Source organism: Buteo buteo, chromosome 15 (genome assembly GCF_964188355.1).
Source record: "Buteo buteo chromosome 15, bButBut1.hap1.1, whole genome shotgun sequence".
Classification (NCBI taxonomy): domain Eukaryota; kingdom Metazoa; phylum Chordata; class Aves; order Accipitriformes; family Accipitridae; genus Buteo; species Buteo buteo.
Window position 1 is genome coordinate 9575686 of NC_134185.1, and position 24935 is coordinate 9600620.

The 24935-nt window shown below is 38.9% G+C and overlaps 1 protein-coding gene across 8 annotated transcripts in view; it reads right to left on the reverse strand.

The window, feature by feature from the left end:
* UBE3D (ubiquitin protein ligase E3D) overlaps nt 1-24935 on the reverse strand; it is a 107409-nt gene that overhangs the window by 40976 nt on the left and 41498 nt on the right. For 4 of the 8 annotated variants that reach the window (XR_012653033.1, XR_012653032.1, XR_012653031.1 and 1 more), the window contains exon 9: nt 11400-11538. The exons of 3 other annotated variants lie outside the window; for them this stretch is intronic. Coding sequence is in view for 1 of the 5 variants with exons in the window: in XM_075046512.1 (XP_074902613.1) it covers nt 11400-11538 (139 nt within the window). In the remaining 4 variants the exon portion in view is untranslated. Of the gene's footprint in view, nt 1-11399; nt 11539-24060; nt 24227-24935 lie in introns of those variants that run through there. One more of the 8 variants, XR_012653034.1, reaches the window with a different exon arrangement.

The window sequence follows — 24935 nt, forward strand, 5'->3', positions numbered from 1 at the left end:
CCAGGATAACCATGCAGAATAGATGCTTCTGATTAATTTAACTACTCACTAGCTACTGCTGTATAAAAATACAGCTGAAAATGCATTTCCTTTCTATGGAAGGAGATATGCAACCTGAAATATGAAGGTTTCTGTGTGTTCAGCAGACTTTTTTTTTTTTGAATAAGAAGTAAAGTTGATTCCTACTTTGTTACAAATAAGGATATAAAGCTCTGTTATTCCCCTCCCAGCCTCAATTTTTCCACCTTAACTGAAAAGAGGCAAATACAATTAGATAACTGTAAGTACTAAAAGTTAGTTTCTAACCAGTGAAAAGGTGTAAGAGAATTACAGGGCTGTCTGCTCATAAATGGTATGGAAACAAAGTAAATTCATATCTAATAGAAATGAGAAAGTAACATGGAAACTCATCAGTGCAGAAAACCCAAAGTAGTCAACAAAGAGGAAAACAAGGCAGTCCTAGAATTTCATTTCTGAAAAGCTGGCAGATGATGAATGGAATAGAGTTTGTATGAAAACATGAAATAAAGAGTAAGCAGCAGGCTCTCTGGTGAGTTAAAAAAGGAATGTGTTAGCTAGTCACTCCCCATTACAAAATTATAGCCTTTTTTTTTTATTTATGGGACATCTACGTATGAAAACAGAAAATGTGTCAAAGACTGGAGCATCAACGGCAAAAAGAAACGTCTATCTAAAACTGAATTATGCAGGCAAATAGTTATTGGTAAGAACCATTACTAGGGTCAGTGGTACTAGTCACAGAAAGTAAGAACATCTGAACAGTATAATGTTCAGTCATTTTCAGGATCATATTTAGGAATGCCAGGCATTCTGGAAGAACTTGGAAGTGGGGTGAGCAGCCAAAATAGTCAGTAAGATTAAAACAACATCTCCACTTGTACAAGTTTGTAGGCAAGATCCTTTTTTATGTTGCCAAGGTGCTTAATACTCATTTTCTCTTCCATTTTCCTTATAAAATTCAAGCTCACTTAACAGCAACAGAAGGAATATAGCTCCCTGATCTGTTTCATCAATTCACAATGCCACAGCTCACAAAAATAAAGACTGGGAACTGGCATTTTAAAATAGTCTCTTTCTCTATAGAATATGCTTTTATAGTTTACGTTAGTGATATGGGAATAATTTTTTTTTTTTCCATAAGGCAGAATCACTTCCTATTGTACTTGTCAAGCAGCCCAGAGACAGATAAAAGGAACTTTAACCAGAATGCCTGGCGAAAGTCCAAACAGCAATCACATTCTGCCCACCCAACACTCCCTGTGATCTCACTCGGGTATGGCATCTTCAGATTCTTGCAAGTTTTTCAACATACTATTAAATGGTTGCCAGGTTTCACCTCAAGGCATAACACCTCTCTGTTGAAGGCTAAACGGTTGTGTTAATGCTTACATGCCTTTTTGCCCTTCTCTTTCTTCTTCCTGTAGGAGTATTCCAAATCTTATTTTAGGAGCACTATAAAATGCATACACTGAGATACCTCCTCACACACCCATGTGTAGAACAGCTTCCTTTAATTCAAAAGTAGTGGAGCTATAGTACACACAAATATTTGCATAACTGATCTTTTTTACTGGTCAAAGCAGCAAGCAACTTAAAGATGATGGAAATAATCCTGCCCTCTTTATGGTCAGTCAAAACTGTGCTGGTGTAGGTCAATGGGAACAGCAACAGCCTACTGAAAGAGTAGCTGGTCCATCTTATCTCTTACACTTCCCTTCACGTCTTTCCCTGCCTCTGGACAGACAGTAATCTGACCTGTTTCCCCACGTCATGTTTCTGCCCATTCTAGCTTTCCTAAAATCCAAACCTAAAGTTTTCTTCCTTAACAAGCAAGAGCTTTCCATCACTACCATTCGTCATCAGCCACCACCCCGTGAGCAAAGACCTATGATTTAAGCACAGAGATTTAGAGCACACTGCTCTCTTTACTGACATTGCAACAGAATGATGGACTTCCACTTCTGAGGGAAGGCAAACTGTATGTTTCTCACTGGAAGCATTACTGACTTCTTCACCAAAAGATCCATTCCAGACTCATTTTCAACTGACAATAAAAAAAGGAGGACTTAACAACCCTCTTCCTTTTCGTCCACCGTGTACTTTATCATAGTCAAGTCATTGATTCAATTATGCTCCAGCTTTGCAGACTTCTGTATATTTGTCCATTTGTCTCCTTGAAGACATCATTACTGCCTCCAACTCTTAAACACATAACACTCTTGAGCTGCTCTGAGTGCCTTGGCAAGCTGCCCTGTCTGCTTATACAATGCTAGAATTCAGTGACATCCTCCTTCAGGATCCCTCAAAATTTTGTAATCTGTGATAACATCATACCTATTCCAGCCTACAGCTGAAATCCAACAGGGTTAAATCCATCTATTTTTAAAGCACCTGTAAACCTACTAAGAAGCACCCTTAAAAATACATGTTTTTTCTGCACAGCTTTCTGGACTTCATAAGTGGCTTCAAAGCTGCCATCTAGACTCTTAATGGAAATGAACAGTGTCATAGCTTTGCATAACAACACCCATTCACAAAGCACACAGCATAACAACATGAAAATTTAAGGAAAAATTTCCATTATAGAATCATTGCTATCCAATGACTCAGTATTATTTTCAAAGCAACAGCTGGCTATCTAGCTCTATGCAGCTGACAATCAGATTTCTGTACCTTGTTGGCTAAGAAGCTGAAACTTACTCCTCACATAAGTCAATCTATTAATTATGACCCGGATAGAGATAAGACTAACTTAGAGAAACCAAGGTTTTGGATGGAAGCAGCCCGAAAGAGATGAATTAACTACAAACCATGTTGAACAGGTACAGCATTATTTGGTTGTGCATAGGGCTAAATATTTCTTTTGAGCAGAGCCTGTTTCTAAGTCACAAAGGCAATAGCCTCAGTTAATAAACAGAAATGGATGTTCTAAAAGTGTATCAGGCCTCCCATAAGACTCTTCTTCATGTATATATTCAGGTACATAAAACGTGTATTTGGCTGGTCTCTTTCCATAACACACTCACAGTGTGGTGCCTGTTGATAAAGAATACAAACTCTCAGTTTGCGTTTAATAGCACATTACGGGCACGTGTACTGGCTAATTAGGATGTAACAGCTATACTTTTAGATTTCAAAATTACTTGGGAACAGCAGAATGTTCACAATACAAGCAAACAGGAAATAAAATGAGTGGTATCAACCAGGCATTTTCATTCCTAATTAGTTCTGTCTTCACCCCTTTCAAGCAGTTGATAACATGGGCTATACCAGACTATCTAAACTGGATTTCTGCAATAAGTTGTACATTCACATCTAAACGGTAAATGACTGTATTGGGTTTGTGTGGCAGGGTTTTGGTAGCAGGGGGACTACCGGGGTGGCTTCTGTGAGAAGCTGCTAGAACCTTCCCCCACGTCTGACAGAGCCAACGCCAGCCGGCTCCAGGACGGACCCACCGCTGCCCAAGTCCGAACCCATCAGCGACGGTGGTAGTGCCTCTGGGAGAAAAGATTTAAGAAAGGGGGAAAAAGCTGCTGCTGGAGAGAGGAGTGAGAAGATGTGAGAGAACCAGCCCTGCAGCCCCCCAGGTCAGTGCAGAAGGAGGGCAGGAGGTGCTCCAGGCGCCAGAGCAGAGATTCCCCTGCAGCCCGTGGTGATGAAGACCGCGGTGAGGCAGGCTGTCCCCCTGCAGCCCAGGGAGGTCCACGGGGGAGCAGATCTCCACCTGCAGCCTGGGGAGAGAGGACCCCACGCCGGAGCAGGGGGATGCCCGAAGGAGGCTGTGACCCCTTGGGAAGCCTGCAGCCTGTGCTGGAGCAGGCTCCTGGCAGGACCTGTGGCCCTGTGGAGAGAGGAGCCCAGGCTGGAGCAGGTTTTCTGGCAGGACTTGTGACCCCACGGGGGACCCACACTGGAGCAGTCTGTGCCTGAAGGACTGCAGCCCGGGGAAGGGACCCATGCTGGAGAAGTTCGTGGAGGACTGTCTCCTGTGGGAACGACCCCATGCTGGAGCAGGGGAAGAGTGAGGAGCCCTGCCCCTGAAGAGGAAGGAGCAGCAGAGACAAGGTGTGATGAACCGACTGCAACCCCCATTCCCCGTCCCCCCGTACTGCTGGCAGGGAGGATGTAGAGAAGATCAGGAGTGAACTTCAGCCTGGGAAGAAGGGAGGGGGTGGGGGGAAGGTGTTTTAAGATTTAGGGTTTTTTTCTCATTACCCTACTCTGATTTGATTGGTAACAAATTCAACTAATTTCCCCAAGTCAGGTCTGTTTTGCCTGTGACGGTAATCGGTGAGTGATCTCTCCCTGCCCTTATCTTGACCCACAAGAGCCTTTTGTTATATTTTCTCTCCCCTCTCCAGCTGAGGAGGGGAGTGATAGAGCAGCTTTGGTGGGCTCCGGGTGTCCAGCCAGGGACAATGCACCACAATGACATATTTGAGCATGTTTTCTAAGAATACTGCTTTGAAATGTATTACCAGATGCCGATGTTACAGGTGGCTGTTGCCAAGTTCTAGGCTGAGGGAATTGCACGCAAATGAGTTGGTTCCTCTGGCAGATCTTCCCTCTCAAGCAGCAGGGGACTGTATTTCCAGAGGAGGCACTTGCCTGTGTGCTACATGTAGCTGCTTCTCACTGGGAGCTCGTGGGGTTTTTGTAATAAAATCTACTTCTGTTTAGGATATGTCCAGCTTCACTCTCTCTGATTTTTTCTCTATTGGAGAACTGCCTTGGAAGAAAATAAGCATTTAGCTCTTCTGAGAAACTGATGAGAAATTTTGAATCTCAGTTTCGGACCACTGCTGTCAAGGTCCTGACTCTCCATCACTGAGCACTGAAGTAATCATAAAATTTTGTGCTTCCACAAGTAAGCTCAGCTTGCATTTTCCCCATTCAAAGCTTCAGTTTAGGTTTACATGTGACTGATTTTGTTCTGTTTCAGGCCAATATAAATGGGCAGCTCCTTTCCATTAGAGGAAATGTAGCCATGCCACACATTAGATAAGTGAAATAATACCTTCCCATCAGCATCTCCAAAGCAGCACCAGATATCAAGAAACCATAGCCTAGAAATGAGAGCCTGTGCTGCAGATACGGATGAGTCATATACAGGACACATAAGGAGGTACAGGACATTGCTCAATATTCTCCTGCATATGCAGAGCCGAAAAATTCTCAGGTAGGAGAGATTATGTTTTAATAAAGTTTATGCAGAATCAGTACTATGAAACATTTTTGGTACAGATTCAACAAGGACTTAAAAATACTGATTATACTTCAATAAAAAAATTGTTCTGTTTCAGCTTGAGGCTTCAAGAGCTAACGTAAAAAGAAGCGGATAGTCTCGGTGTTCAAGAAATACAACTGAACACTCTAGAAATACTTGTAAAAGATAGCTTACAGTGAACATCAAGTAAGATAACCTGAGTGGCGTAATAAAAAGCAACTTAATATAGGACAATTAAGTAGCAGACAAGAAAAACAAGACAATAATCTCTTAATTGAACCTAGAAGTCTCTATCATTCTGCAAAGAAGTATTTAGATTTGTCTTTGAAACACTAACTCTCTTAATATCACTTGCTCTTGTCAGCATTTGTTCAATATAATTTTATAATATTTTCCAAATTATTCTGCCGTGCTTCAACAGACTTATTACGGCTTTTAGTAAATGCAGACAAACACAAACAAAACCCTAAAATATACACGTTATAACTTCTTTTATTTTAAGGTCAACAAAATATTTGTATGCATATTTTAAAAAACTACATCTGCTTTCCTATGTATGGCTTGGGTACTTATTTCCTATTTAAAATTGTTTGAAATCAAACTAAAAACTTCCACATAATCATCACAATAAAACAGAAAATTAATCCATCCTATGTCATCCTGGCAACCTATATGAGTTAGTCAAATTTAGAAAAAGCACACAGCAGGCACTTTTATACTAATCTACTGGGCTTAAACCATGACACTGGGATAGTTGAATAAAAGACACAATATTTTGAAAGCCATTCCGTCCCTCTTGACATTTTCATTTCTTATATCACTATTTCCCAAATCATTTTGAACCAGAGCAGCTCCTTGTTCTGTCTTTGCTGCTGTTTGACAGTGCTCCAAAGGAGTGGAGTCCAACTTACAAGAATCTGTGCAACTTCTCCAGCTGCAAATGCCCGGAACAGAACAAAAGGAGGAGCTGAGCTGAGCAGAGCAGATACTTCTAAATTTTACTCAGCTGTTTGCTTCAAAAAGGTTTGTCAGAAAACACAGGTGCATCTGCAAGTGTCCTCTATCTTCAGCTAACTTCTTTTTGCAATAAAGCAGTTTGAAAGTGCTTTATATATATATATACACACACACATACACACCCACATAAAAAATAAAAGTATCAATATTAAAAAACACTGAATATCAAGGCACATTTTAGTTCAGACCATGTATAGACCTGAAACACAACAGTAATTTTGCATTTTGCCTTCCATGAGTATTTTGAGTACTTTCGATACTCAGGTACTAGAGCCATTAAACTATAATGAATATTTTATTTGTTCATTCTTATGTTTTCTGAGGCACTTGTTACATTACATCTCTAAACCTGTTGCTTTTAGGAAGTTTTCTGCACTTTTTAAGAAAAGACTTCAAATGATAGAGAACTTGACAAGCTGCTCTATGTAAAACTTTTTCCTCCTTTTTTTGGAAGCAAAGTAACTGCAAATGAGTTTTTCCTTCAGAGACACTTCTAGGAATGCTTACTGCAACAACAGAATAAAGACTTTTTGTTTACTTTTAAAGACTGGCTCTACTTAACCAGACAGTGTGCTGATAAGCTACCAATGGCATTGGGTGCAGCACCAAAGAATATGAAGCGTTACTACACATGAAATTTTGAAACTGCTTGGCAGTTCTTAATCGCAATCTCCTTTAAATTTCATGCAAATCTGAAAGTAAAAATAAAATTGTGACCTATTTAACTTTGAGAACTCTTGTTACAGTCTGTGGCTTTATGAATAGCACCTTGATACACGAAGTAAAATGCCTGGGTTCCCCCAATAACAGCAATGAGAGAGAATGTGCTGAACAGCCCCATATATCATCATAACAATTCAATATCCAGGACATTTTCTGTTCACTGTGCTTGAATTCAGAGAAAGACAAGATAAGGTTAGCAAAACACAGCAGAGATTACTTGTCACTTTAAAGCATCTCCTTGTGTTAACTGTTTTGTGTTGTAGGCTCTAAAGTACCAACACATCCTCCCAGACTATGCTGAGGAGTAGCAGCTGAACAGTTCAGTGATAAAGTACATGATAACTCAAGTGGGTGCTAGCTACAAGTGCTTGCAAGTATTAAGAATAATACACAAAGTCAAGCCCAACTGTTCCTAAAGCAAAGAAGGGCTGACAGCTTGGGTGGGTGGAGAGCCAGATAGATCAAGAGTGTAATAAGGTAACACAGCTTTCCATACAGTGTTAATGGACCTGAAGAGAGAGCGGCAAAACGATGCTCAGAGCAAAAGCAAGCTAAAAAATATTTTAGTCTTTTCTAGTAGCGAACTCCTCTCTCCCTTCTTACTGCTTTCTGCATTTCTCCAGGATAAATATCAAGTGCCTCAGTCAATCTTAGTCCCTTGATCTGAGACATCCTTAGTATGGGTGAGGGATTACAAGCCTGGAAAGGTGCAAGTCAGGGCTGCAAATCTATGTTCTACAGTAAACCCAGGTGCAGCCATCAACCAGCAAAGAATTAGTCTATCCACATTGGTCCCTCAGAGTTTCTGGGCTCAAGCTTCCTAAGATTTAACTCTCTACAGTCCACCAGAACAATGTCAATGTAACTGCACAGGTAAAAAGAAAGATGAGCCAAATACAACCCAGTACCTAGGATCAACAGCTGGGGAAGCTTAAAAGCTGGCTGCAGTGAGCACCTTAAACTCAGCAGAGAGCCACGTAACATAGTCTGCTGCTGCTCCCCTCTTCCAGGCTCCTCCAGCAACATAAATCACACCAAAAGATCTTCACAGGGTCAAAATGGAATTGAAAAGTGATTTCAAATATTATGTTACTAAGCAGTAGCACACCATTGGAAAATAAAATTTAATTTATGTCTCAGCACAGAGACAGAGTCTGCTAAGCTAGTCCCAGAGAACACTTCTAGAACACAAAGCAGAACAGAGTTTATTACAGAGATGATTAGCAACTAAGCACATTTCCTTCATGTGCTTTTTACAACCTAAACATCACCCAATGCATATGTATACCAACTAAAATTTTGGCTTGTCAACACTGCAACATTGTAATATAATAGGGAGACAGGGTAAATACAGTCTCAAACAACACAGGGGTGTGGGTGAGGTCATTTTTGGCTACCTAATTAAAAACAATTGGATTTTTTAAAGCTATACTGACATGATATCAGGAGTTAAACTGTAACTTTTAGATCACTACTTATACAGCTGTCTGTTAGATGCATTTTCAAATACTGTATCAAAACATAAAGAAAAGCACCAGTGGAAACTAGTGGTCCATTTAGCTCTACACCACACGTCCATCAGTGGGAACACTTACGAAAGGAGAAAACTCTGGCACTTTGTGGGGTCATTTCCCTTCTAACTCCCCCAGCACTCGGATGCCAGCATTCAGCTGCAAGAGCCTGGCCTCCTGTTGAACAAGACTGCCATGTGTGGATAACAGGAAACTCTGTGATTGTTTTCAGTTCAAATACAAGGATTATTGTAACATAGAATTATTTTTTTTTTTTCCTAGACTACCAACAGGTCTAGGTCTACCACAAAATAAAACGAAACTAGTTTTTGTCATTTTGGTATTACTCCATTAAGACACATGAAATAGCAGTTTTCGATTAGTTCCCTTTTACTATTCCCTGTTTGACTCGCAATCTTCACTACTTTGGATGCAGAGAGATCTTATGCTCAGGCAACAGCACAATTTAGTATCGTTATTCAAGCTCTCTGCAGATCTTGCCAGATTTTCCAAGAAAAATACAGAAAAACTAGGACATGTAATTCTAATATTTGCTGTGCAGAAAGTGGACATGAGTACCAAGAAGCAAGCCAGAAAAAAATCTGGTAAGACTGACAGCCCATTGTAAAGCATCAATGAAAAGCTCGGGCAAGCTTTGTTTCTGCTTCATGGATTCACAAACTTAGATCCAAACAAGGTTTCCAAGAATAAAAATAAATAAAACAATATTTTCCTGGACAGTGTTTGCCCTCCAGGACAAACACTTGGTGATATTGACTGTCTGGCAAGGAGAATGAAAGTTGGACGCAGAACTTTATCAAACCAGCCATTTTCCTTTCCTCCCACTTAGCAAAATACAACATTATCTTAGCAGAGCAGGTTTCAGAACTTGGGCTTTTCAAAAACTATGAATTTTTGCCTTTTGTGTTGCTATGAAAGCACAGGCACTGGGAATCTCCTCAAAATATAGTATCTTCAGCCTGAGATCATGTTTGCGACCAAGACTGGGCATTGCCACGTCACCTACTTTGGCACACAGGCAGGCAAACTAAGATCTGCACAGGCCGGTGCTGGAAGTCATCATCCCCCACAGTACTTCAGTTCAGCAAAGCACTGTGACGTTTGCTTTCTGTGGTTCCACCAAAATCTGAGTTTGAAAGTCAGAGGGGATGCATGGGGCCTTCCTGCCCCACGGTTGACATAACCCTACCCCTGACTTGCTTCTGGGCCGTGCATGGTGGGCTTCTAGGCGATGGTTCATTTCCAGAGACAGCCTCACGAAGCTAAAATGACCCAGGAGCAATCAAGCACGATCATGGAGTCTGACAAGGAAAAAGAAAAGTCTGGTGTTTGGTGTACTCTAACATAAAAACCCTTCCTGAGTTTACCAATTCGTATCTGTATCGGTTGACAGTCATTTATCGCTTCCTATTTCTACCCAGATATACAAATCAAAGGAAATACTAACCGCACAAGCGGGACTGAGTATGCACGGAAATAAGACAGGACATACAGCCTCAGTGTACAAGAAGAGACTCCTATTTAACCTACCATGGGTTAAAGCAGAGAAGACTTTACCACAGATTACTGGCAATGCAACGGACAAGGAATACATCCTCCAGGGTTAGACAACCGAAAGTTCACTTCCTAATAGGAAACATAAGACTATTCAACTGCATGGATAACTAGGTACTAGCCAACCCTTGAAACTCATAATTTTTGCAATCTCACTCTGCCAGTATCCAGGAGATTCTTCAATTTTATGGCCTCCAAATATACAACCCAATAACAATTCTGACCTTGGGTATTAAAATATGTTGAAATGATCAATGGCTGCTGCCATACTCGAGAGTTCACCACACACAGATTCCCTGTTTTCAAGCACACAAGTTGCAAAGGGAGCAGACAATGCAGGTGCATACTTATTTCCTAACATCTAGGCGTGTTTTCAGCAGGTGTACATTGGTGTAACTCTATTAAAAGCAATTATTTGATTTTGGTCTATGACCATATTCTTTCTGGCTCCAAAATTCTACAATAAGATTATTTTTTCAGTAAACATAGCTCAGGAACACTAATTAAATGTGCCTTAACTACAAACTGGGAGTATGGACAAATAGAAGCTACCAGATTTTGTGGTATAAACTGTTTAGGACACTCAGTCCTCCTAAGATAATGATTCTTCTACAGCTGTCAAAACAAACACAGATTCAGGTATGCTTACTGCTCAACAGATGATTACTTTAGATTTGCATCAATGCACAACTGATGGACTATGTAACTACAAGGGAAGACAGTAACATCGTAAAAAGGTTGAGTTGATATGTCGTATCATCATGAATCGAGATGTCTGTGTATTTCATTTGTAAAAATCATACATCTTCAGACACATGACAAATACAAATCACAATTTAACATACCTGCAACAATGTTTTCTTAGGAAAATTTCTATGACTGCTGAGAACTTCAGCAGTACCATACAGAAGAACATTGGCCAAAACTGTGAATGCTTCACTCCTAATTTTCCAGGTTTTCATCAGTGGAAATCTTTATTTTTAGCTGAGGATTTTTATTTTTTTTTTTTTAAGCCAAGAAGAATTTATATAATGATTCTAGCTACTCCAGTCTAAGTTTGATGAAATTTCTTTAAACATGTAATTTAATTTAAGCAGTGATTCACTGTTTAAAAATCCAATGACATTTCCTGCCTTGCTCTACATTTAATACAATTGAAAGAAACTGAGCACTAGAAGAAGTTCTCTATTCCTATAGTTAATATAATGGAGAGTCACACAACTACAGAAGATAAACCTTTACTCTGAAAGGGTTTATGGGCCCCAGGGATCTTTTTTTCCTAGAAGTAACACTTTTATACTGAAATAGCAGCTGATCCTTACCTGAAAAGAGTTCATGCATCGCAGTGAAGGTGGCAGAGAGGTGGTACTCAAACCCAGTATTAGCAGTAATTCCAAACATGTTTCTGCTGGAAACTTTAAAGGATGAACTCCAATATCATTTTCCCATGCATCAGCGAGTCTATAAAGTGAAAAAAACCCCAAACAAACAGAACTTTTTCATTCTCTTAAAATATATCTAAACCCCAAGTTTCAAATAAATATTAGAATGTGTCATAGTATTGTGATAAAGATTCTCTTCTCATTTTCCCTGTAAAAGTCACAGTTAAGTATGTTTTACCAGAAATACAAGGTGCATTTAGAGTACCTTAACCGTACCACCAATCTTACATAAAGGAAAGAATGAAAGGAAAACCTAGTACACATTAGAGCAATCCGCTCATGTTTCTAAATCAAAGTTTGATTATTTCTGAACCAAAGTGCATCTGCCACTGGCAACTTCCCATCATACAGTGTTTTTACATATAGAATAGTCTTCACAGAACATAATGCCTCCACTTTTTATTGTTTCTAGAAAGAAAAATGTCCTTTCACTTCTGAAAAGACAGAAGGTCAGGTGTGATTTTCAAAATTTATGTTTATGATGCTTTCACTGGAACCTTACTAACAGTCTGTACCAAGCAAAAACTCAATCCCAGTTCATTTTACACAGGTTTCTGCTTTAGATATATTAAAAGAATTAAGATTTCTAGAGCTAGTCATAAAAACAACATTCTGAAAGCACATTTCTATAAACTGTTCCCGCTACCACATGCTGAAGAACAAGATTAGTTCAACAAGATTAACTCAAAACACAGGAATGTTCCACTTCCTATTGTTCAGGGTTGTTTCTTCCTTAATGCACAAACTGTCAGACTGATCAGTGACCCAGTTAGTTTAATAATTTTATTTAGGCAGCTAGTATCAGATACTCCAGAGCAAGACGGATGCCAATTATTCTCAGCAGATCTGAGAGCATCACTTTGGAAGACAATGCTTGCTACCCTTCCATGTCCCAGACTTCATGATTTCAATAAATAATTTTAGCAACAGCTTTCACTTTTAAATTCCTCCAGCTCTTCTGGAAATATATTACTCTGACTGAACCGCTGCTCGTGAACATACCAGCTTGTTTTAATGTCCTATCTAGAAATAGCTGCACTTTTTTAAGCACCTAAAAGAGTACACATCATCCCAACATTCAGCATGGTGAAAACTGAGCAAATACTCTCTTCACAATATCTGGGTCCTTCTGGATGGTTCTCATTCTCTCAAGTCTCCTAAACCTACCAATTCTCTGTGAAGTCTTGCTTCTTAGATATAGGCTTGCATATACACTTTTTGGACATATGCTTCCATTATTAACTCTTCCTAGCACCTTATTAGCTCCTCTAGAACATGTTCTACTTAGTATAATTTACACATCTTTCTTCAAAGGGTGGGTGTATTTCCACTTTCTCACTTCCATTTGTCTGAAAGTGGCCTCTTGGATTTTAACTGTCTTTTTTTCCTTCCTAATCTTTACATTTTTTCCTCCTTCCTCATTTATCTATGGGAATGTAAGAATCCACTTCCGCTTCAATACACAGAAGTCAGACCCATAATGCACACAGGGTCAGAGGGGCTTCCATCTTTCTAAAAAAAGGAGGGCTTTCTCTCTCTCTTTTTTCTGAAATCCACCATGAAAGACAAAGAGAATTGTATCATTTCAAAATTACCAAATGTACCATGTCTTTTCTCAACCCTCACCAAAATGAGTGGGTCACTTTGACATAAGGAGGTCTAAACTGTACAAGGTAAGGAGAAGGAGGAAGGCAGTCTGGGCTAGGCACCGTCTGGCACTTCTAATGGCAGTGCATCACTTAAGGTCTCCACACGTGGCTGAGACCATACCAAAGCACAGAGGCCAAAACCTGCCACATATTAACAGCCTTCATAATACGTAGTATGTCACTGGTCACTTATACTGTGCCAGATGGATGTGGAAAAGCTGTTTAAAGCTACCACAAAAAAACCCTGTCTGCTAAGACAGGAAGGTGGGTAGTTTAGAAGACACCCTGGAGTATTTTCACTATTGAAAGGTACAAGGCTCCAGTTAAGCCCCAAATACTTTGTCTACATTAAAAAGAAACAGGATTCTTCTTTTAAAAGACTATGCAAGTGGCCAAGTCCAGGAGAGACAGCCCTGACTGGTCCAGAGACTCTGCAAATGCTCCAGGAGGAAGGAACATCTACCTCTAGAAGATAAGCATGGAGCAGCCAGTAACCAAGGAGTCTTGTTAATTGTAATCCAGAATTAAGTTTATATTTCATTATCATTTGGTAACTTCATCTCCACATATCGTTAGAAACTTACCTTTATATGTTCCTTACGAGGTCTTTGTTCTACATTTTTCACAACCTTGTTTGGTGATACAGGCAAATTTAGGTGAAGCTAGCAAAATTGGGGCTTTCAGTTTTTCAGAAATCAGCAAGTCTAAACAAAGCACTGTGCAGGCACCTTCAAACACATCTAGAGAGTTTGGAGACTGGAGGTGATATGCTAAGGTTCTGGGTCTTGGGGAGGTGTTTCCACAGGTCAACACCCTCTCTACAAAGAAACTTTTCAGACCTACAAGCAATATTCAAAACATCACAACTTACTTCAGTACCCTGATTCTATTCTTGTGTTTTGACTTGAGGATTTTTTGAAGCTGCCTCCTCATTTTAAAGTCCAACTCCTACAGCCCTGACACTGCACTAGGGCTTTTTTTGCTGCTGTTGGTTTATTCAGGGGAAGGACTGTTGCATAAAGACATCTAGCCTAATTATATTGTAATTCTTGTTTATTAATGGCTCATTTATAAGTATTTCCTGAAATTATTCCAGTGTATTCCCTTATTACAAACAAACCATGTGTGTCTTAGCACTTACTGCTCCAGGAACACTCCTGTCAGGAATTAGTCTTTACAACTTGTCCTTTCACAGCATTTAACACAAGTGCTTGTGGGACTTCACTGCTTTATTAGACCATGTCTCTCTGTCCTTCTTTACCCCTATTACTCTTGGCAGTATATTTCCATAATCTTCATTGTAGAGGAAGGAGAAAAACATCCATACTTAAAACAAAAGCAAAACAAAACACAAACTCCCCTTTTTTTTTCACCTTAGTGTCACAGAACGTTTCTGTATAAGGAGAGTTGTCTCACAGCATAGAAGAAGAGACTGTTTGCTCTCTGTTTACTGAAAGAGGCAGGTTGACTGATACTGCTCCTCAGGAGAGTGAGCATCCACGGAAGACAACTCAGCCCATCAGCTCAGTGCTTCCTCCCAGACCGATCCCAAATGCCAACTGTCTGTGCTGGCCATGTAAACAAAACTGCATTTTTCTCTCCTGGTCTTAAAAAAAAAAAAGAATAATTCAATGTGACATTAAGATAGGTCAAATTGTCAGAAGGAGTTCTCGGGAGGGCTGAGGAAGAAGACGGTGAAGAAACCAGTAGGACTCATGTGCACATGGTCACTTTGGATGTAGACAGGACTTTACATGCACGTGCTCTCCTCCTCTGCTCCTTAAAACCTTTACTCAGCAATGAATTCTTGCTTCCAAGCTTCCCTTGAGAGAAAGCAGACTGGGCCAAGCCTGCTCCTTTTGTGAGTAAAGGCAAGAGCTGGCATAATTCCCAGGGAGCACAGCACAGCTTGCTATGCTGGCTGAAAGGAATAAAGGTGAGGTAAAACAGATTAGCTGGAGGAAGGAGAGGTTAACAAGAGTAATAATGCTATTTTATGTTCTTCCTTCTGCAAACATTCAACTTTTCTACATTCAAAGAAGCCTTGAGATTCTGGACTTCCCAGTCTGACAAAAAAAAATAAAATTATGACTCTCAGTATCAAATAAAATTCGTAAATTCTACACAGATTCCCTAAGTCATCATGGGGCGCAAGACTGCACCTACTTCGGACTGACTTTATGAGAGGTGAAATCTCACCACTTCATATTGACCTTGACAGTGTTTGAGGGAGATGTGAGTCAGCTTTACAAACTAGGTGTTAAAACAGTAAGATGTAGTAAAACATACTCAGTAAAATGGTCCAAACTAGGAGAATGCTCTGAGTTAAGAAAAGGACATGTCAGAGTGAATTTTTTTCACAGGACATTAAATCCACCTCTGTAAATCATCATCATCATCATCCAGTTTTGCCTGCCAGTGATCTCACCAACAGGAAAACCCAAATCATTCTAAGCATCCTGTCTGTCACTCTATCCTTCCCATTTTCTCCATCTTTTCTTTATCCCTCCCCTTCCCCAGAACTTTTAAACCTCTTAGCCTATTACAACCCAATTTCTTAAGAAAGATCTCAAATATATTAGGTTTGGGGCAGTTTCATGTTTTCCTGAAAATCAGTGTCTGAGTAGTGAGAAGAAATCTACATTAGTTACTCCACAGAGAAAAGCTGCTGATGTAGCTCAGCAACATACATACTGGATAATTAAATGATGTTTACCCGGGACAATATTAGCATAAACTCAATAATATGACATTTCTATCCAGCAAATTCAACTACTATAAGCAAAGTAAACATGTCATTCACAGTCTACCATACTCCCTAATGAGTGAGCCAAATTGAGAGACTTGGTGCTTTTACTGAAGTGCACTCAATTTTGTAGGTTCAGGACAGCTGGAAAAGAAAACCTCTTAAGTTTTGGGGTAGAAAGAAGGATTGATGATAATGGAACTGATCCCTAGTAAGAGCAAGAGTCAGAGTTCTTCCCAGTGTTAACCAAACCTGAGGTGCAGCCTTTGCAGATTAAAGTGACACCTCAAACTCACCCCTTCTGTTCCCTCTACATGATATACATTAGTCCCATCCATGAAAACAGAATAACCAGACATAAGATTAAAAGATATAATTCAAACATTCATATAACTTTCATTTTGAGAAAGACAGAACCGCATATGATGAATGCTAATCAAATTGTTTAACGTATTTCTGGCATACATTTCAGAACTGAAGTAGTACAGAAATTGAACAGAGTAAAATTCTACTCAAGGGCAAAGATCCTTGGCTACTATGCTAGATGCTGATATGAAATAACTATGTACTATGTGCTAAACTGTCAGAATGGAGCATTCAAAACAAGTACAAAATAAGGATGAAAGGCTAAGACTATCTTCCCCCTTGTCCTTTCCAATGCTTTCTCTAAGGAATGGTTTGTTTGAAGGAGCAAGTTAGAGCATGGTATGATTGTCACATTCTCACATCCAGAAATACAGCTAGGAAAGTAAAATTCCTATAGTAACATGTGAAAGGTGTTTTAAAAAATGAAGTGGTATTTTCAAAGCTGTTTAGCTGGTAATAATGGGAAATCCAAGGAAATCTGGATTTCTTTTAAAAAAAATAAAAATCAGTAAATGTTATCTGAAATTCAACCAATTAACTCTGAAAGAAGAGATGAGCAAAACTTGAAAACAACTACTCAGATAAGACTAAAGATAAGACAGTTACTTCTCTAGCAGAAGTAATTCATCACAATGTTTTCAGATAAGCACATTTGATTCATCATGCATGAGAGAATGGTATTTCTCCACTGCTAATTATGGAATTGATCCCAATGAATTACTAACATGCCTACATAAGTCAGAGTAACATTTGAAAATTGTGTTCTTAAAAGCAAGGTTTAGGACACCAAAATAATGAAATACATTTATATCATAATTCCTTGATAGAAGTACTAGCAAAAAACCACAGTCATCCATCAGGTCATGGAACCCACCCACAATGTCCTAAGCCTTCATGAAAAACACAATATTCACGGCATGTCAGTGAAGCAAGAGAATCTTTGTAGTTCAAAACCAGGAAAAAGCAATAAGGATTCTCACAAGATTTTGAAAAACTGGACCAGAGTTCTCCCTAGATTGCATTTCTTTCAAAAGAAGCCTCTTCCACTAGTGTCAAGGCCATTGATCAGTAGTAATCGCCCTCCATCATGCATGAGATTCATTTCAAAATGCAACTGAGCAACATACAAAAAAAAAGTCTGGTTTTGAAGAGTAACAGGTAAGTCCTTTTTTCCTTTCCAGGGCACTCCCATCACCACCTCTGATTTACCAGGCTACTTCTATAAATACATTAACCTAGAGTAGTCTACAGACATCAAAACTGGAAAATGAAAAAGCTCTTACTCAGAGCACTACTCAGTATGGCTACCAAGGCACTGGATTAATTTGACTTGATTAGTTATGATCTAGGTAAATGCACTCTGCATTTAGGGTTCCAAATGCTGTGGAAACCCTTGAAGGAGATTACTACGTTAGCTAGGGCTTCAGCGTTTTGCTGAATCAAGGCCATGCTGAAGAATCCAATATAAAAGCTGACAGAAGCTCAGCCCTGAATCTCAGAGTTCACTGAATATTGTTAAAGCTGCCCTTTCCACCAGTTACAGCTCTGATATAAATGACAGATGACTTTACTGAACCGAAGGACAAACCTGCTAAATTAAATAACTATTTGTAAAAATGATTTAATCTAAAAACAATTCTAAATTATGGTTGATGATGTGTCTATATACTTAATATACCGGGAAGCTAAGTTATTTATACTTTTAATTATCCTTGCAGTGATCTAAAAATGACATAAAAATCAATGCATGCTCATTAGCTACTAAACTCTTGCCAAAATTTTAATAATACGGAACACTAAGAAGTGCAGTCCTTCCACAGCCTACAGCAAATTCCTTTGGAAAAAAAAACTTTCTTTATAGAATCACTGCTTCCCTCCTAAAACAAACATCTGCAGTCTTGTTCTAATGCTGTTCATCATTCATCCTCAATAGCTGGGAGTGTCAGTTGTGGGTTTTGAGCAAATCTTCCCTGGGATCTTTACTAGTCGCCTGGTATCCCAAACCAACAGGTATTAAATCTCTCATAAGAGACAAGAAAGGGAAGAACAGAAATTTAACCCACCGGTGTCCTTGCAAGGAAATGAGCAAGAGAAGAGGAACGTATCAAGGGAAGTAAGACAACAGAGAGCAGTGATCCAGGGATCTGCATGAGGAGGTGCTTTTTTAGGTTTATTGCAATGGACCATAGTGGCCAACAACAGAACCTCCACCTCTAAGTTTTAAACCTTAATTTTTTCCAGTGCATCACTATAGAGAGAGGATGAAGGTTTATTTAACTGAACTTCTATACTTTCAAGTAGTCTCAAATACTCTCTCCTGTAAAGCATTCTTATAAGAAAGTTACTGATATATAATCCTTATAATAAAGTTACATCATATATATAGTACATATACTTTAATATAGTATATATATTATAAATTAATTATACACAAATTAATCATATTATTATACAATTATGGACATTTCTATAAATTAATATAAATTGATATAATAGTTGTATATACAAACACACAACCTTTATTAACAGTCTTTTGTCTTTTTTCTAAGTAATGCAGATTTTGAATGGAAAAACTATGCACCTCTGGAGTCTGGTCAAAAAGAAGTTATCTAGAAATCCACCGCAAAAACAATTCAGCAGGTTTAAAATACCTTATCCTACAAAATGTAAGTCCTTCTTGAACTTTCAGTGTGTCACCATTTGAAAAGGACAAGTTATTTAAAAATAATAAGAAAGGCTTATAATGAAAATTCAAATTTAACCTCACCAGAGTACCATCTGCCCACTGCCATAATATTTTTCAGAAGGGCTGACATAAGAAGTATGAAATGTTCTTGTAATATTTCAAAGGGCCTTTTTAGTAAAATTATGCTATTTGCTCCAATGAATGCTTTTGTGATTTAAAATAGGTATTCCACATGCAGTTTTCTAATTTCTAACTCCAATATGTAGCATAGATTAAATAACTCATGCTAAAAGGTACATTAAAAGACAGTGGATTAAATGATTTTGTTTGCATTAGACAAGTGCATATGAATCTCAACTACATTCATTTTATTTATGTTTTTAAATTATTTTACTACTTCTCAACATGCTTTGATTATTTTAAACTATTTAAGGGAAGTCAGAGAGAGAAGTAAAAGCTGCCCATCTCAACCTGTAAAGTACAGGCCGAATTCTCTTCCTTTCGTTTCACATCAACCAACATTTTTATTACACTCAACTGTCCTACATTAACTTAAATGTAACTCCAGTGGTTTTGGTACAGTTATTAAAAAATGCTATTAGCACAAATAAAGCCTGTGTATAGCCCACAGAATTCAATTCTTTTTTTTCCAAAGTGGTAAAGGGCAAAAACAGAAAACCAAACAACTGTGTGCGTATATTGCACCAAGACAGACAAAGTTGTTTACAAGTAGATTATTCCTCTGAAGCACAGAAAGCTATTTTGACATAATGTAACTTTTTGCATGGAAATAAATCTTGAGATTTTAATTCTGTCCAGGAGTATCTTTGCCTTGGAGCATGTAATTTCAAAGTAAAGCTCAACACACTTCTCCAGACTAAAGATTTTTGGGTGTTCACCAACTGCTTTTCTACATTGCCTTCCCTCTTCCAGCTGGCTGCTATGCAATTTCAAAAGCATTGATTTTAAGTTGCAAACCTATCACGCATAAAATATTTTCATTCCACTGCAAAACAGCACCAACTGTACAGTCTCTGCAGAAGACAAAACAGAATTTCAGCTGCAAGAATCACTGAAATAAAGCTTAAACTTCAGAGGGAAGGATTACCAGGTGTTCCTCTATTCTGCAACCTTTAAGTTGAAGACTCATAATATCCAAAATGAATGTATGAAAAGCTAAACCAAGTGACAATGTCTAAAGCAGACTTAGCATTCAATGGGACACACAGATGTGTGGGACCATGAACACTTGCAAAATGTACTAAACTTAAAATTCATGACAGTACTCAAACCATGCACAGATGGTCAGTGAGTATAACTAAGACATTATCTTCTTTATTTAGCTTCAGCACCAGGTAAGCAAAAATAGGCTGATCATAGAATTAAGAGGAAAAGGAATGCTAATTTTGTGGGAACTGACCTTGGATATAAAATCACAAGCCTGCCAGGTACTTCCCAGGATATGTCATACCAGCAAAACCACAGTGCACAGAGGTATAGCAGCAGTAGCTATATCCACAGAGCCAACCCATAACAGTAACTGCCTATGGGGAGAGAAATTCTTTCTTCATTCATCTGCAAGATCAAGAGTTTGTGGCAAAAGCTGAAGCTGTAAAAGCAGAAAACTGCAGCGGATTTCCTTCAGTTACAATGAAGTTCTGCTTTAGAGCATCTCACTGAGGAATACAAGCTCATGGAGAAAACAGCTCCTGCTGGGCTTGTGATGCTCAAACATATATAGACATAATAGGAAGAAAACATGGCAGGCAGAACTCAACATATTCACAATGTATTTCCTTGAAACTACTTTTTAAAATTCCCTACGTCATTTTTGCCTAGTTGGGTGCAAGAGCAGAATTCATGTATTAATTTAGAAGTTCTACAAAACCAAGAAAAGCACAGGAGCTTAGCTCTTGCTGGGCATTGCCTAAAGTCTGCTGCGACTGCTCTTGAATGCCCACACTATGCAGAATTGCTGGCGCAGCTCCAAAGTACAATGTAATTGCAGACTTCTCAGCAGCAAAGCAACGTGGTCCCACTAAAAGAAGCAGCAAATTACTCTCGTAAAAACTGCATGGCCAATGCTTTAGAATGTGCTTCTTCACTTTAATGGTTGTGTTAAGGCTTTAAACTGCAGTTTCTGAACACCTTACTGCATCCCAGGTGGAAAGAATTCGAACAATTTCTCTGAAAACAATAAAGATCAGATTACTGTAGCCAGATCACTGCTGATAATTCACCATAGTGGAGCATGGCTCTGCTGATGGTCATCACCATCTAGACTAGCAACAGTCTGCAACAGACTCTAGACTGCAGTTTTCTTGGATATGCCTACAGCTCAGAATGCAGGGATAGCTTTGCCTGCTCCTTAAAGTACTTTTCTTCACCTTTAGCACCTCTTGATTCCTTCCTGGATACATCTTACTTTAAATTAGAACAGATGGCTCATAATTTCCTTAATGTATGGCAATAACTGTAGACTGCTGTGCTTGGGATGGATGCAGAGGATACAGAGCAGCGTGCTATTGACCTACTGCTAAAAGCCTGACTGCTGCCATCTTACTTACAGGGAATATCAAATGTGAGCAGCAGCACCACTGACCTAAAAAGTCTCCCTTCCCAGCACGTATCAACCAAGCACTCAAATTCTGAGGTTACATCTTTTTCTTTTTTTTTTGACCCTTCTAACACTTCAGGTATGTAGAAAAATAAGGGCCACTGCCCTGGCAAATGAGAGTAAGCCTCCTCTAATAACTCTCATTTCCTGAAGGGTAGAAGTACACAGCAGGGCTGTAGAAGAACAAAGTACTATGTAAAAGCTCCTTCATGGCAACTGCTGACATCAATATGGTTACCCTACGTAATGCAAAGTAATTCCAGATAGCTCATCCTTGAAAGATTCACGTAATTTGAAGGAAGCATTTCCATCTGCTAATGGGACTAGTGACGTCTCGTGGACTGCTGGCCTTCCTCAGCAGACTCTTTTTGTAACTGTTGTTTTAAACCTATAGTTTTTTCTTATCAGGGGCACTAACAAGGATGCTGTCCTCTATACAGCCCCCTGTTTTACAGAAATTGTGGGAAAGGCATCGTTCAGACCCATTATCTCCAAAATTGTCCAATGTGATTAAAAGCCAGGGGCAGGAGAAGGAGGGTGGGGGTAACTGGCAAGGCAGACAGAAAGTACTGTCACACACACTTCATTTCACCAGAAAAATAAAACATATTTGCCTCAGTGTATTTTTTCCAGAAGCCAACCTCAAGAACTTACAGAATCTTATCAAAGGACACCTCTGCTGGTTACCTCTATTCACCCTCACCCTCTAGTGATGCGCTGTAAATGCAGGAGGCCTCCTCCTACTTGTGTGCACAGTAGCCAGCATCTCCTGTCTGCAGCCGACCTTCCCACCTGGAGGCTGAGACAACAGGCTGTCTCTCAGCCCCTCCAGGCATCGTGACACTAGGCAGAAGCCCCAAAGAAAACACAAAATGTCTCTGCTCTCTCCTGGGCTACACTTCCACCAAACTCTCATACAGGAATGATTTTCACACTCCTTCCTCCCTCCTTTTCCTCCCACAGGTTGGAAACTCTGATCAACATATAGGAGGAAGACTCAAGATGAAGACATATTTACCAATATTGGCACGTCTTGAGTCTTGAACGCCCAGATGCTATCAATAGCACTACTCTCCTAAGATGCCTTTACAACTCTTCATGAAAATATAACCTTAACTTAAAAATCATCAAAATGAGATGTTATATTGCAGAACACGAAACACATGGTGTCAAGTATCCTATCCCAAATAGAAAGGCCCTTTACCTCAACAGAAAGTTTCCCTATGTACAAATGCTGTGTTCAGTACCTGAGAATTATTTTTCAGCATGTAAAATGTGAAAGGTTGATAAACAGGCAATCACAAAGCCCAAATCCATCATTCAAAACAAGATCAAATACAAGGTAGATCAAATACAAAAGTTAAATTTTTGAACTAGTTCAGTACGAAAGGTTCCAAAAACCTCATGAGCCATCTGCCCAGACTTGTTGTGGGTCAGATACTTAAGAAACAGAAGACCCATCTCATTTGAAATGGCATTTAATTCACTTCAGTTCACCCAATCAATTCTCAGATGAGCAAATTCTTCAAAGAGCAAATGCATAAAAAAAATTTAAAGCTGGAGATAGTAAAGATAACTTAGCTCTCAAAGAGGAATAGAACTTCTCATAATGAAAATAGGGTGGTGAACCAAGCTGCACCACCTTAGTAAGGAATTTTATTAGTATAACTATTTCAAAAGGAACTAGTATACAATGACCAAGATTTAAAGACAATAACTACACTTACCATTCTCAACCTCTTATAATAATTCTAAGCAACACAAATGCAAGTTCAAGAATTATTTTAAGTTATTTCAGCTCCTAGTTTCAACTGTGATTGACTTGTTTTCCAGTTTTAGCTGTTTGAAGTCCTCCTTTGCTCACCAAGACATTACTGAAGTCAGTCCAAAAACACCTGGTTCACTTTCCCAAAACAGCTACCAGACGATTTCCAAATTGGTAAACCTGATTAAAATACCTACAGAGTAGCAGTAACTGTGTCATGTGCACCCAGTGTCAATACCCATTATTGACAAAATCTCAAATGTCTCAGATGCTGTGGAAAAAGCCCCAACAATTCAAGAGATGAAAGATAAGGGTTTGGGGCTTTGTCAGATTTAAAGATTATTTTATCAGTTTTGCATCCAAACCAGCAGAATTTTGTATCCAGACTAAATCATTCTGCCTTAAGCAACATGAACATAATGACATTCCAAGACAATGTTCCCATTACTTATTGAAACAAAACCTAAATATTATCTGGGGCATGGGAGAGATTACATATTCCTATTCTATCTACACAGTGTAAAAATACATGCACGTGCTGCTTAAAGGTCAGCACCTGTAGCTTAATCAATAATCTAGAACATCAATGAATCTGCATTCTTTCGTACAATATTCAATGTCACTGCTTGTAAAAATGGTAATACCAGCCCCAGCTACATTCAGGCTTGCATTTTTTATTCAATGCTTTTTTGGGATTGTGCAGCCCACTTACCTGTAGACTGCCCTGTATGGACTGCCAGTCAATGTAAATTCTTTCAGAAGAACCTCACCGAACAGCTTTTCAGAGCTAGTTATCAGAAAGCTGTGATGAATGGGGACCTTTGCAAAGAAGAGGAAGTATGTTTTCCCAGTCACAGTTCCAAATGAGGTTCCTGGCACTGGCAAAATAAAATGCACACCATTAAGGCATTACAGCAAATAGGCAGTGTTACAGATTTTTCTTGTGGTGTGGGAATTTAAGCCTGAGGACAGAATACCCTAAACAATAGGATCTGGACGTGCCTGCAGAAGTGGTGAACTCAGTTTCATGAGGTTGCAACATCATTGTGTCTGATGCTTAAGTTGTGTCTCTGAATAATCTACAGAACGGAAATCATGCATTAACTCTGAAATGCTGGCAGAGGAGCACTTACAGATTTGGTAAAAGGAAGTCAGAAGCAAAGCTTACTTCAGAACAGCAAACACTGAAAATGAAAATGGCAGAAACTTACCCAAAGGAAGACTGAATGAAATAGTGTAGGTATTTATCAATGTATAATTCTCACAAAAGGAGGAATGGATAATTTCTTGAGACACAAAGAATGCATTTAAGTTTCTGGATACACAGATTGCTCACATTTACAAAAGGAGTGAAAATGTCTAAAGCAACTCTGTTGCTTTGAAAGTATGTGACTTAAAACTTTCTACCAATCACACTATGGCCTCTTGTAAAATATTTTTTCTAAAAATATTAGGTTCAATTTTTATAATTTAATTAAATGGTCTAATTTTACATCACATTTTTCATTTCCAAGCTCTTAGAAACACTTTCATTTCCTAATTACTGAAAGAAAACAAGAGGGAGTTGAACATAAAGTATCTTATGAA